Here is a 12,628-nt window from a genome sequence, read left to right on the forward strand (position 1 = left end):
CTGTGTCGTGTGGAAAGACTAGGTGTTTCTGGAGGCCAGGGACATTATCATATTCCTTTTTGCATTCCTCCTAATATTGTGCGGGATATACCAAGCGTCTCTAGACATTTCTTGGCGTGTACAGTACCTTATACGTGTAGGGTGCTCTACAATATACAAAGGCTGGCAACGTTATCGCCCATTTAAACCTCATTACAACCTTGCGAGGTCGTTAATACCCCCATTTTACAGATGAAGAGACTGAGAAGTAGATATTAAATGAATTGTCCAGTGTCACACACGGCTGGCAAGTGGCAGAGTCTCTAACTCCAAGGTCAGTGAGAAAGAAGTGCAGGGATGCCAGAAATTCGGAAAGTTTTCTTTTCTGGCCCAGGTAACTACCCTTCCCCCTTCCACTTCCTTCTTCTTACTGCCAAAACATAGACATTCAAGACTGTGCAAGCTGGAAAAAAGAAAAAGGAGGTTTCCATTCTCCTAAGAACTGATTTCAGGAGAAGGTTATTAATACAAGATATCCTCGGCCGTGACTGTGGCCTCTTCTATCTTGGTCTTAATCTCCGGGAGGGGAATCTGACTGATGGCCACCACAACCAGGTTAGTGGCGTGGGCTGAGGCGCTGGCCACGCAGATCCAGAACGACTCTTCATACTCCTCCTCCACCACCACAAAGCGGAAGAGTTTCTCCTGGAAGTTGGCGATTCGTTCTGTCAGGTCGTGAAATTTTACCGCGGCCATGAAGCTGGCGATGGCCAAGGCCACGACTCCTCCTGAAACCCAGAAAGGACACCCTCATGCAGAGCTCTTTTCCTTGCAATTCAACCACTAGATGTGAGGTGGCTTTTCTGTGGCACAGGCAACAAACTTGCGGTGTAAAACACGCTTAGGGCAACACAAATTTTAAAATGCTTTTAAAAGCAGCAGATAATCCACTGTGTGAGGGGCGAGAGGTGTGGGAATAAGCTTCCTATCAGATCTACTTTGAACCTCGACTCTGCCACTTTTTCCCTTACCCAGGGCGGGGCAGGGTGTGTGTGTGCACGTGTGGATAAGCTCAGTCTCTAAGTATTTCAGCCTGTGTATGTAGACCTTGAGGCTTCTGAGGGAAGAGACAAGAGCATCGTACTGGGCAGATTGGGGGATCAGAACGGAGGGCTGGACTGTTCTCTCCTCCTCAGTTATCCTCTTTCCAAGCTTAATGATAAGGAGATAAGAGAAGGAGGAAAGGAAAGGAGAAAGGAGAAAACTGGAAGGATTCCAAACTTCATGTCCTTCCCTACCTATTGCTTCAGACTTTGACCCTCCGGGTTCCCTCTGTTTCTCTTTCTCTCTCCATCTTTCTCTCTCTTTCTCTCTACTTTTCTCCTGCCCTGATTTTAATTAATATTTAAAAATCACATTTATTATGCCCTTTGTTTAGATTATTACTTCTTATTGAAGAAAATTTGGACACCAGAGAAAATCACAAAGATGAAAAGACAAATATGCTTTTTTCCTAAAAGCCAAATATAAACACTTTGAACGTTTTGGTATATTTCTTTACATTTCCATCTCTTTAACAAAATTAGTATTATGGTACACTTACTGCTTTACACTTGATTTACTTCCCTTACTTGAATATTTTTCCATGTTGTTAAATATTCTGTTAAAGCACCACTTTAAACTGTGTATGATGTTTTATACTAGCGACACACCTAATTATTTTAAGTTTAATTAAGTGTGACCTAATTTCTGGATATCTAGATTGCTTCCAAATTTTTGACATTATAAAGTGCTGCAGGAAACTCCTTTTAATGTACATTTTTTGTGCTCTTTTCCTGTTATTTCCTTAGCATAAATTAATGTTTGGAATTGTTTAATCAAAGGATACTCGTATTTTTATGCCTTTTGAGAGTGAAGTTTTGTCAAACTGCGTTTTTTAAAATACTCTTGTCAATAGAGCTTGAGGGTACTGTCTCTCTGAGGAAGGGAATTGACAGAGATAAGCATTTATTTCAAAAGCAGGATTGAGCACTTTCTACATGCCAACCACTGTGAGCATTCAGGCAGAGATAAACAAGTCTACATGGGAGTGAGCCACGTTTAGAAGAAATTCTACAGGATGGCCACAGTCTGCGAACATAGGCCAATACATAATAATTGATTTACTGACATTACATTCTAATGCATGATAAAACAACATTACTTGTTTCTATACTTTATGGTCATCCTGTATAAAGTAAAATGTAGTGAGGGGTTATTGCCATCAGGATACCTTGACCATTTGACCTGGGTTTTCTGAAATCATTCTTGGGGTTTTGTTACTTTCATTACAGGTGATTTTTTCAGTGCCGAACTAAATGTGAATTAATTTCTGTATATCAGATACTCTCCCAAATCAACACACACACGCGCACACACACACACACACACTCACACACAACTTTTGTCTTGGTTTTTGTCTTGGAAAATAGGTCACGGTGGTCATAGATAATTAAAGAAAGGATAAAAGGCTTAGACTCAGTTATGCCTGGGTTGGAATCCTGCCTCTGTTACTCATCGTTGTGTGACTTTGGGTGTATCTTTTTTTTTTTGGTGGTACGCGGGCCTCTCACTGTTGTGGCCTCTCCCGTTGCGGAGCACAGGCTCTGGACGCGCAGGCCCAGCGGCCATGGCTCACGGGCCCAGCCGCTCCGCGGCATGTGGGATCTTCCCGGACCGGGGCACGAACCTGTGTCCCCTGCATCGGCAGGCGGACTCTCAACCACTGCGCCACCAGGGAAGCCCTGGGTGCATCTTTTAACTTCTCTGAGCTTCAGGTTCTTCACCTGTAAATATGGGTCTAATAATACCGCCTCATAGAGAGGTTGTGAGGTTTACACAAAATAAGGCATGTAAGCCCCCCAGGTCCCTTCTCTTCTGTCCTTTGTGAGGTTCCTTCAGAATCACAGCAGCAGTCCCACATCCTCACTCATCCCATGGTCCCCTCTTCTTCACCCACAGCTCTCTGTCTTCTCTCTTCTCTCATCCTGACCTCTCTTCGCTGCTCTAAGTCCTCAGCCACTCATGCACGCTAATACTTCAGTTCTTTATGATGACAGAGATTCTTCAACTTTTAGTAAAAAGGATATTCATGCCCATCAAGGAAGTAACAGACCCAGGGAAGTGAAGGCTGAGGTGGGGCATTTTAATTCCTTCATGCCTTCTGCCCACCTACTTGGAACTCAGCCTCCTGATGGCATGGACAGGAATCTGTCTCCCCAGGGGCCTTTCTTACCTGCGAGAACGTTCCATAGACAGATGCCCCCGGGGCCGTTGACTGCCCGGTACGGAACCTGGATCATGTTGAGAATGGCAAAGCCCATGCTGACCAGAGCCAGCGCCAAGGCCAGGAAGAGGAGAAACAGAATTGTCACGTGGAGGCCTGCATTGAGCTCCTTCACCAGGTGTGGGAAGACTGGGGAGAGAAGACACAGCCAAGATGTCAGCCTCAGAGCTTGGCTCCAGTTTGTACATCCCAGGCTTGCTTACCATGAAGGCTTTAGCAGAGGGGAGTGAGGGCAAAGCAGCAAGTGCTGGGTTTTCAAAAAGCAGGAGACTTCCTGAGATGAATTCATGGCCCCCAGGTTTACCACTTATCAGTTGGCCAACAATCTTCGCTTCCTTGGGGTGGCTGCAAAATCAGAATGTGCCCCAGCTGGGCATTTAAGTTGCATTGGCCTCGCAGCTCTGGGATCTGGTGTGAGCTAATCCATACAAGCTCCAGATGGTGTTGCTTCAGCAAAGGAGGCTGGCAAGAGAGTCAGTCAAAGAAGGCTGATTGATCACAAAGCTTTCATCTGGGTCAGAGAGTAGCCTTCATTAAATCAGAAAGGTAGAAGCGGTCTCAGGTATATCATGAAGAGTATAGTGGGGTGTAGCAAAGTGAAGCCTAGATCTGGCATCCAAAGTTCCAGGTTCAAATCCCAGCTTTGCTGATTTGCCACAATTATAAAATATTTAGGATCATCTAAACCCTACTTCTCCTACCCATCTTACAATAATGAGGGGGTCAAGTGAAGGGCATAGGAATAATCATAGTGCCCACTTTGTGGGCACTAATGCAAAGCTAGGAGCATCATTTTGGATTCCCCATAATGATTCAGTAAGATAGACATTAATTCCCTGTGTATGATGGGCATGTAATTCTCATGTTGCACTTTATTAGAATATTAATTTGCCATATTAATGTGGCGGGATAATTTAGTGAAATATTAATTTGGATTTGTCTTCTCTATATTTCTCTCTATGTGAAGATTAAATGATATATCATAGTAGAGTGTTTAAATATTGTCTAGGAAAGAGTCCGTTCTCAAAAATGGCAACTATGGTTGTTATTTTACCCTCTGACTTGGGAAAAGTCATGTGACTTCTCAAGCCTCAGTTTCCTCATCAGTATAATGTGGATAGTAATCGTTGCATAGGAGTTGAGTGTAATCAACATTCACCGAGCACAGTCAGGGGCCAAGCCCTTTCCGTCTGTTATCTCATCCAATCCTTGTGACAAGGATATGAAGTAGATTTTATTAAACGCCCTTACCCACAGGCTTGGAGATACCAAGTTCCTTGTCTTTGCGCAAGGTGTTCCTGAACTCTATCCAGGACCAAAGTCCTATATATCACATGGTATATAGAGTTTAGAGTCACTGATTTCAGTTATTGTAAATGAATGATTTAAAATGATGAAAGCTAAAAAACTCCTGGGCAAACCCCTTCCTCTGCAACTACTCCAAAGTTTCTACTGAATACCTCCTGGTCAAATCGGGGTCCATCTTGTGAATTCCAACCTCCCTGCTTAATTACTTGATACAACTGACCAACCCGTCTTTGGCCCCAGTTGGGAGCCAGGACTCAAAGCTTTCTGGGTTCCACTCACTCCCTGACCCCGTCCTGCTCTGGCTCCTTTGCTGGCTCACCTGCCCATTTTTATTCATAGAAGGCTGGTGTCTCCCAAGCCTGAGAACAAGAATTTTTGTCCTTCTTCCTTTGAAGTGTCCTTTCCACTCAGAAGTGTCCAGACACTCCACAGTTATGTCTTCAGTTCTGATCTAGCTTTCTTTCCAGTTCTGTATTTCCATGTATATTTATCTCTATGTGGTTATCTCATCAGCATCAGAAACTTTACCCCAGAAAGTGAACTCCTTCCCGTGGGATTTTTTTTCTGTAGGACTTATCTCTTCCATTTCTTGTCCTTACATTTCAGTGTGCTTTAGATTTCTTTTTTTTCATTGCAAACTCGCAGCACTTTTTCATTGCAAACATGGTAGCTTATGCCTGATTACCTAATTGTTTCATAATCCTGTTTCTTGCCATGCAGCCCTTAGGACACATAACCAGCATAATAATCCTCACCAAACACTTAAAATAGAAAATCATCACCTGTGTGATTGGCAAAGATCAAAAGGTTTGCTAATACACCATGTTAATGAAGGTGTAGGGAAGGAGGCAGTTGTCAAAACTTGTAGGGATATTAATTCATACAATGTCCTTAGAGAGCAATTTGGCAACATCTATCACAGCAATTCCATTTCTAGGAAAAGCACTCCCACGTGTGCTCAAAGCTGTATATATCGGATATTCATTACAGTAGCAAAAGATTGGAGAAAAAACCAAATCACGAGTCAATAGGAGATTGAATAAATTAAAGCACGGTCACACAAAGCGACTTATAAAAAGAATTAATCATATCCATATAATGACATGAACCCATCTCCAGGTGTGATTTAATAATAAAATTGAGAAATAACCATATTATGATGATGGGGCGAGAGGATTTGGGGCATATGGAGTGATATGGAGAGGGATGGTGAAAGAATACCCAATCCTTAGCTTCCGCAGTAGGAAATGTATTGACTATATTAAAAGAAAAAGAAATCTTTACTGGCAAAGGGCTGAATCTCATTCAGCCTCCACAATCATGGGCCACACTCTAAGGCGCTAGATCTCCCAGTTAATTGAGCTCTTATTATTTTTTACATATGTCATTATTTAGAAATTCAAATCTTTCCTCACGAGTTTTCATGCATCAGTTCCTTCTATTAATAATTTCTTTAAGGGGTGACTCTACTGTTGCTCTTGTCACACAGGTGCCATCCCAGGAGACCTGTTGCCCACTTGCCTTTCATATTTGTACCCAGTTTCCAAAAGTTTGAGACACGTCTGACTTAAGGATTACATTTAAGTTTCCAGCTTGAAATCCATGACCATAAGAGCATATGATCCATGGTGACAAGTGACAATAGCTACACGTATTGAGCGCAGACTGTGTGCCAGCACATATACACTTTCTCTCTTTCACTGCTCACGGCAACCTCCTCTCATGCCTACAGATGCATAAGTTAGAGTCTTAGAAATGAGAAGTTAAATAGCTTAGTCAGGTCACCCAGCCAGGAAGTGCTGGCTTCAGGATTTTGCCGCAGGACCTATTGCCGGAAAATCAGATAACTTGGATAAGCAAAGATTTAAAAGTTTAATCCTAGTACACCTGGAGGTCTAGAGGTCTTATTTTGAATTTGAATATATATTCTTATGGTGTACATATTAAAGCTAACCCACTTGAATCCCAGAAGTGATTAATCATCCTGTCAGAAACTCAAATTAGATAACTATCTAATTATTAAGTAATTTGTTTGCTCCCTACTCCAGAGAAGTCCAACAGTCCTTTTTGCCCCAGCAAGGCAAAAATTAATTTTAAAAAAGAAATAATTGATAAATTGGATTTCACTAAAATGAAAAAATTCTGCCCTGTGAAAGACAATGTCAAAAAAATGACAACACAGCCACTGCAATGGGAGAAAAGAGTTGCAAAAGACACATCTGAGAAAGGACTGTTATCTAAAATGGACAATGGTAAGAAAAGCCTGAGATTTGAAGTCAGATCCAGGTCTGGCTGTTGACGGAATGCTTGGGGGTGGGAGATGAGGGGGGAGCCAGTGAATTAAAAATTATCAAGCACATACTGTGTATCAAGCACCATGTCGGGTGCTTTTACAGAAATTATTTCATTTATTGATTTCTCTGACCCCCAATTTCCTCATCAGTAAAATGGGCATAAATAAAATCTCTCCTCTAGCGCAGAGTGGGTTGAAGGAAATGAACAAAGAGGTGACAGCTTGAGACATTAATGTGTTACTGCCCAGTGCTCATTTACTGCCTTTCTCTTTCCCAGATGGAAAGCTTCTGGAGGGCAGACACTCCTCTGTTTAGTTTATCCCTGTTTTCCTAAAAGCGCCGGGCCCATAAATACAGTACAGCTGAATATGTGAACACTGCTAAATTAGTGTTTGTCCCTTTCTTTCCCCAGCCGCTCAAACTGCTAGATTGATCTGTTTTTATTTCAGAAAGTCTGGGTATAAAAAAGGATCTTAATTATGATTATGCTGTATAGTTCTCTGCTTTTCTCCATGATTGGTTTGGAAATTGACTCTCTTGGGTGATTCTAGGGGAGAACCCTATGAAGGTGCGAATTGAGGCTGTTTGTCCGCGAGACCCAATCGAAATTTCCTACTCCAGTTTACAAAGCACTTTCACACCCTGCTTCTCCGCTGATCTGCACATGGGCCCTGGGAGCAGGGATTTTTTTTTTTTTCTTTCTTTCTTCGGAACAACAGTGACAGTAGCAGGAAAATCCTGATTCCAACTTGGGGTTTGGGGGCTCTGATACACCCCATAGCTGTCTCACACAAGTAGGTGGTACTGGCTCTAGGAGCTGTACATCTAAAGGTAGAGAGACTCACCTCTGAGGCTAGAGAATGTGGTAACAGATGCGGTATCCCTGGGTGGCATTGGTGTAAAACCAGCCAAAGCCAGGAGGAACCTGGCCCCAGCTCCCGGTGCAAGTTTTCAAAAAGAATCACATCATGGTTATACACCCTCCTCTGGGACCCCACCCAGGGCAGCCAGAAATAAAACTTTCCTGAGTATTATCCTGCTCAGAACTAATATTAAAAAGTCCTTTATGATTCTTACACAGTTCTGATGTTTCAGAGAGCAGACCACGTTAGATGAACCCAGGGGGCTTTTTCCCATAGTCACCCCTCTGAGAAGGAAGAGGGCGGAGGGAAAGGAACATGTACTGAGTGCCTCCAGTGGGCAAACAGTAAGTGCTCATTTGCTTAGCTTATGGCTTCCAGGGCTAGAGGTAGTTTGCATTTCTGTGAGCTGGGATGGCAGGGGTTTAATTAGCATCACAGTGGAAGGGCCCAGTCTTGTCTTGCCCTCCTTTGAACTCCTCCTTCTGCAAAGCCTGTCTCTGCTTCAGCTGCTTCTCCAGAAACAGTGCTTGTGCTTGGTGACCTCCTTAATTATCCTAGGCCCACCATATGCCACTCCACACCCTCTGTTATGGGTTGCATTCTGTACCCAGCCTCAAAAAATGTGTTGAAGTCCTAACCGCCATCATCTCAGGATATGACCTTATCGGGAAATAGGGTCTTTACAGAAGTAATCAAGTGGAAATGAGGTCATTAGAGTGAGCCCTATTCCAGTAAGACTAGTGTCCTTATAAAAAGGGGGAAATTTGGACACAGAGACAGTCATGCACAGAGGGAAGACCATGTGAAGAGACTTAGGGAGAATGCCACGTGTAGAGTGGAGTAATGTTGTCACAAGCCAAGGAATGTCTGGGGCTACCAGAAACTGGAAGAGGCAAGGAAGACTCCTCGTAGAGGTTTCAGAGGGAGAACGGCTCTGTCAACAACCTGATTTTGGATTTCTGCCCTCTAGATCTGTGAGAGAATAAATTTCTGTTATTTAAGCCACCCCGTTTGTGGTACTTTGTTATGGCAGCCCTAGGGGACTAACACACCCTCCCAAATGACCCCTCAGTCGTTTCTGACAGGAGCCAGCCACCTGCATCCTCCCATCCTGGAGAATTCACATCCATCCACCACCTTCCCAACATCCAGAATTTGCTGAATTCTGGGAGAACAGTAAAGACTACTAGGGTAACACGCCGCCTTGGGAAAGTTGCCAGTCACAGATTCCCGAGGGAACAACACACAATGCAGGGTGGGAACTTTAGGTTAAGACCGACCAGGGTTGGAGACTGGCTCTGGCACTCAAGGCTCTGTGACCTTGATCAGGTTGCTTAACCTCTCTGAGCCTCATTCTTCTATCTGGCAGGTTTGTGGAAGATTAGTATAGCATAGGTCACATGTCTGGCATCTTATACGTGAACATTCAGTATAAATGAGTTTAAAAGTACTTTATCGATATTCATTCAACCAGTGTTTTTGAATGTGTGCCAGGCATTGTTCTAGGGGCTTGGGATCATCAATGGACAAGATCCTTGCCCTAATGGCACTATATACCAAAGGGGTGGAGACATAATAAATAATAAACATAACAGATAAATAAATGATCTAGTGTGTAAGAAGGTGGTTATGATGGTAACGTGGTATATCATGCTATATAATTACATAATTATATGGGCTATTTTTATTATGTTCCCTGAGCACGGGCTTGCTTATTAAAGTCTCTGGAGTATTGCTGCTGTTGAATCTATTGCCCCCTTGTTTAAGCTTTGGAACTTCCTTCGTGAGGTTTGTTAATTTCAATTCCCTAAAACGTACACAGTACTATATATAAAGTAATCAACAAGGACCTACTGTATAGCACAGGGAACTTTACTCAATACTCTGTAATAACCTATATGGGAAAAGAATCTGAAAAAGAATGGATATTTGTATATGTATAACTGAATCACTTTGCTGTATACCTGAAACTAACACAACATTGGAAATCTACTATACTCCAATATAAAATAAAAATTAAAAAAACCCTATTATCTACAATTATTCTAAAAATTGTGCCATTTCCCCCTTTTTTGTGTGTGTATTTGTGGGTTTTTTAAAATTTATTTATTTATATTTGGCTGTGTTGGGTCTTCGTTTCTGTGCGCGGGCTTTCTCTAGTTGCCGCGAGTGGGGGCCGCTCCTCATTGCGGTGCGCGGGCCTCTCACTGTCGCGGCTCCAGATGCGCATGCTCAGTAGTTGTGGCTCACGGGCCTGGTTGCTCTGCGGCGTGTGGGATCCTCCCAGGCCAGGGCTCGAACCTGTGTCCCCTGCACTGGCAGGCAGATTCTCAACCACTGCACCACCAGGGAAGCCCAATGTATTTGTGGTTTTGAAACAACCTCAAACTTCAGAAAAATTGCAAGAATGGTACAAAGAAATTTTTTTTTTCCTTCTGAACTATTTGAGGGTAAACTGCCCCTCCAACCCTGGCACTTCAGGGTCAATTTCCTCAAAAAGGACCTTGTCTTTCACAACCACGATACAACTATCAAAATCAGTAGGTTAACACTGGCATATGACCGCTGTTTAATCCTGACACCCCGTTCAAGTTCCACCAGTTGTCCCAGTGACATCCTTTATAGTAAACTGACGCAGCTCAGAACCAAGTACTGCATACAGCTGTCATCATCCCCTTTTAGCATGTCCTATTTCTTTGTTTTATTTATTTCTTTATGTTAAGTGTGTTTTCAGCTTTTTATGTTATGTTTTTAACAAAGCTTTCCAATATCCCTGGTCCAATTTAATTTCTGGGTAAATATAAATATTCCCAGCGATATTTTTTCTTGCTATACATAACAAATATATATATCCTTCATGTATATAAATGATGCCAATTTGTATTGTTATATTTGTCAATGGTTCCAGCTCTCTGTCTTTATACGTTTAATAAGATACCCTGGTCAGGATTCTAAAAACTACAGTTATGAAATATAGAAATCATATAATGGATAAATCCCTTATCCCCTTGCATTTGCATTATGTTGATTAATTATTTTGTAGGATACTGTTCTCACCAGCAATCTAATTGTGTGAGTCTAAAGATGTGCAGAATATTGCCTTTTTTGTTTCAGTTTTTCCTTCCCAGAAGATCCTTCATAAGCTGGTCTTGGATTCCTGCTCTATCTACCTGCTGAGCAGCTCTGCTGTGACGCTGGATGGCCGCCTGCCTACGTCAGTACCTGCTCACGTTCATGGACAGCAGCCTTGCCTGAGGTCTCCTTGCCAGGAAACATCCGGGTTGGGCTTTGAAGCCAGATAGTCTGATTCCAGAGCCCAGGAGCACAGCCCTTTTGCTTTTTCGCAGACTCTGAAGCTTTTATATAAATAGAAGAGGAAGGTTCATTTCAGCAGGTCGTCTACACCCGCAGGCCACACTGGCTGAGCATACCCAAGTCGTGTGACCTGGGTCTAAAGTTTTCCGCTGGGTGACCTCAGGCAAGTTTTTAACCTCTCCAAGCCTCAGTGGAGTCCTCTGCAAACTGGGAATGTTAATAATTCCTTCTTTATAAATTTGTTATAAGGCTTAAAAGAGACAAACCATGTAAAGCACTTAGTAGAATGTCTGAACACGTAAACACTCAATATTTTTAGTGAGTATTCATAGAGGTAAACTACAAAGATATACAAATCCCTATTTCTAATGTTTCTATAAGCCTCCACAGAAATAAAAGGTCTCTTCTGGGTGCTGAACAAGAGTAAGTCCTTGGCTTACTGTGGATTAAGTCATTATGCCTTAGACTGTAGTGGCACTTGAATTTCACATTCAGACACAAGCATCCTTACGAATATTTAAAAATAAGTGTTCTAAAGCAGGTTTCGTGCCCCCCAGTATACTCACTTGTGAATTGGGACTGGCGGCCCCCAAGCCCGCATTGCCGCACTTTACAACCGCGGAAGAGTCCGTAGTAAATGTCCCCAATGAATTGGACCAGCTCTGGATCTGTGGCATTGACAAGATCAACTCCAGTCTGACAAAGGATTTTCCCACTCAGCCAGTGGGGCAACGCCAGGGCAACGATGATCAGGATAAAGGAGGAGAGGCTGAGTAAAGATGCCAGCCCATACCACGTCTTTTTGAACCATCCAGGCATCCTGGTGGGTGCAGGTCATGCCCCAGGTGTCTGAGCAACAGCGGGGGTCCTTGACATCTTCCAGACACTCGGCAATCCCCCGCTCTAGGGTCAGCTCTTCCAAACACACTATTTCAAGATTTCAGGTCCATCTCCTGGCCTTCCCTCAGCGCCTGCCTCCACAGCCCATGTTTACTACAACTGCATTGGAAGTCTCTACAGAGACGTCTTCACCTGACTGGAGTGTAGAGGAGTGTGTTACCGAAGGAAGTAACCCTATATCCCCCACTAGACTAAGGTTTCAGCAGAGGGCTTAATTGTTCCTCGTTTCAAGTATTTGAATAACCCTGGTGTGGACCTCTTAATGGCAAGGAAGTTATTAGCAGGCATAACCAGGTAGATCTGACTATAAAGAGATGCTAACCAGTCTCAAAAAATGCGTACAGTAGAAGGAAAACAAAAATGGAATGATTAGCACTTGAACATTGCCAACAATGCACCGTATCAAATGTTGATCTCTTTGATGCATGCCCTGGCATTTCTTTCTCTAAAATGTCACTGCTGTCAGAATCCCTAGAAGTGTTATTAATACCACAAAATGACCTCTGTTCTCAAGCCTTTTAATTGAAATGTGTAAACAAGGCTTTATGATTCTTAAATTTATCACTGGGTGAATCTGCTGTGGGTAAAATTGCAGCCTGAGTCAGAGTTAATTTGTGACTGTTGGGGAAACCTGGACCCCAACA

The 12,628-nt window shown here is 43.0% G+C and overlaps 1 protein-coding gene across 1 annotated transcript; it reads right to left on the reverse strand.

The window, feature by feature from the left end:
- Window positions 1-501: 501 nt before the first annotated feature.
- On the reverse strand, window positions 502-11,903 carry CLRN2 (clarin 2). Its single transcript, XM_065878283.1, has 3 exons — window positions 11,651-11,903; window positions 3,254-3,433; window positions 502-767 (listed from the first exon to the last, which is right to left on the reverse strand). The coding sequence occupies exons 1-3, from the start codon at window positions 11,901-11,903 to the stop codon at window positions 502-504; spliced, it is 699 nt and encodes a 232-aa protein (XP_065734355.1).
- Window positions 11,904-12,628: the final 725 nt, after the last annotated feature.

This window comes from Phocoena phocoena, chromosome 5, assembly GCF_963924675.1.
Source record: "Phocoena phocoena chromosome 5, mPhoPho1.1, whole genome shotgun sequence".
Taxonomy (NCBI): Eukaryota; Metazoa; Chordata; class Mammalia; order Artiodactyla; family Phocoenidae; genus Phocoena; species Phocoena phocoena.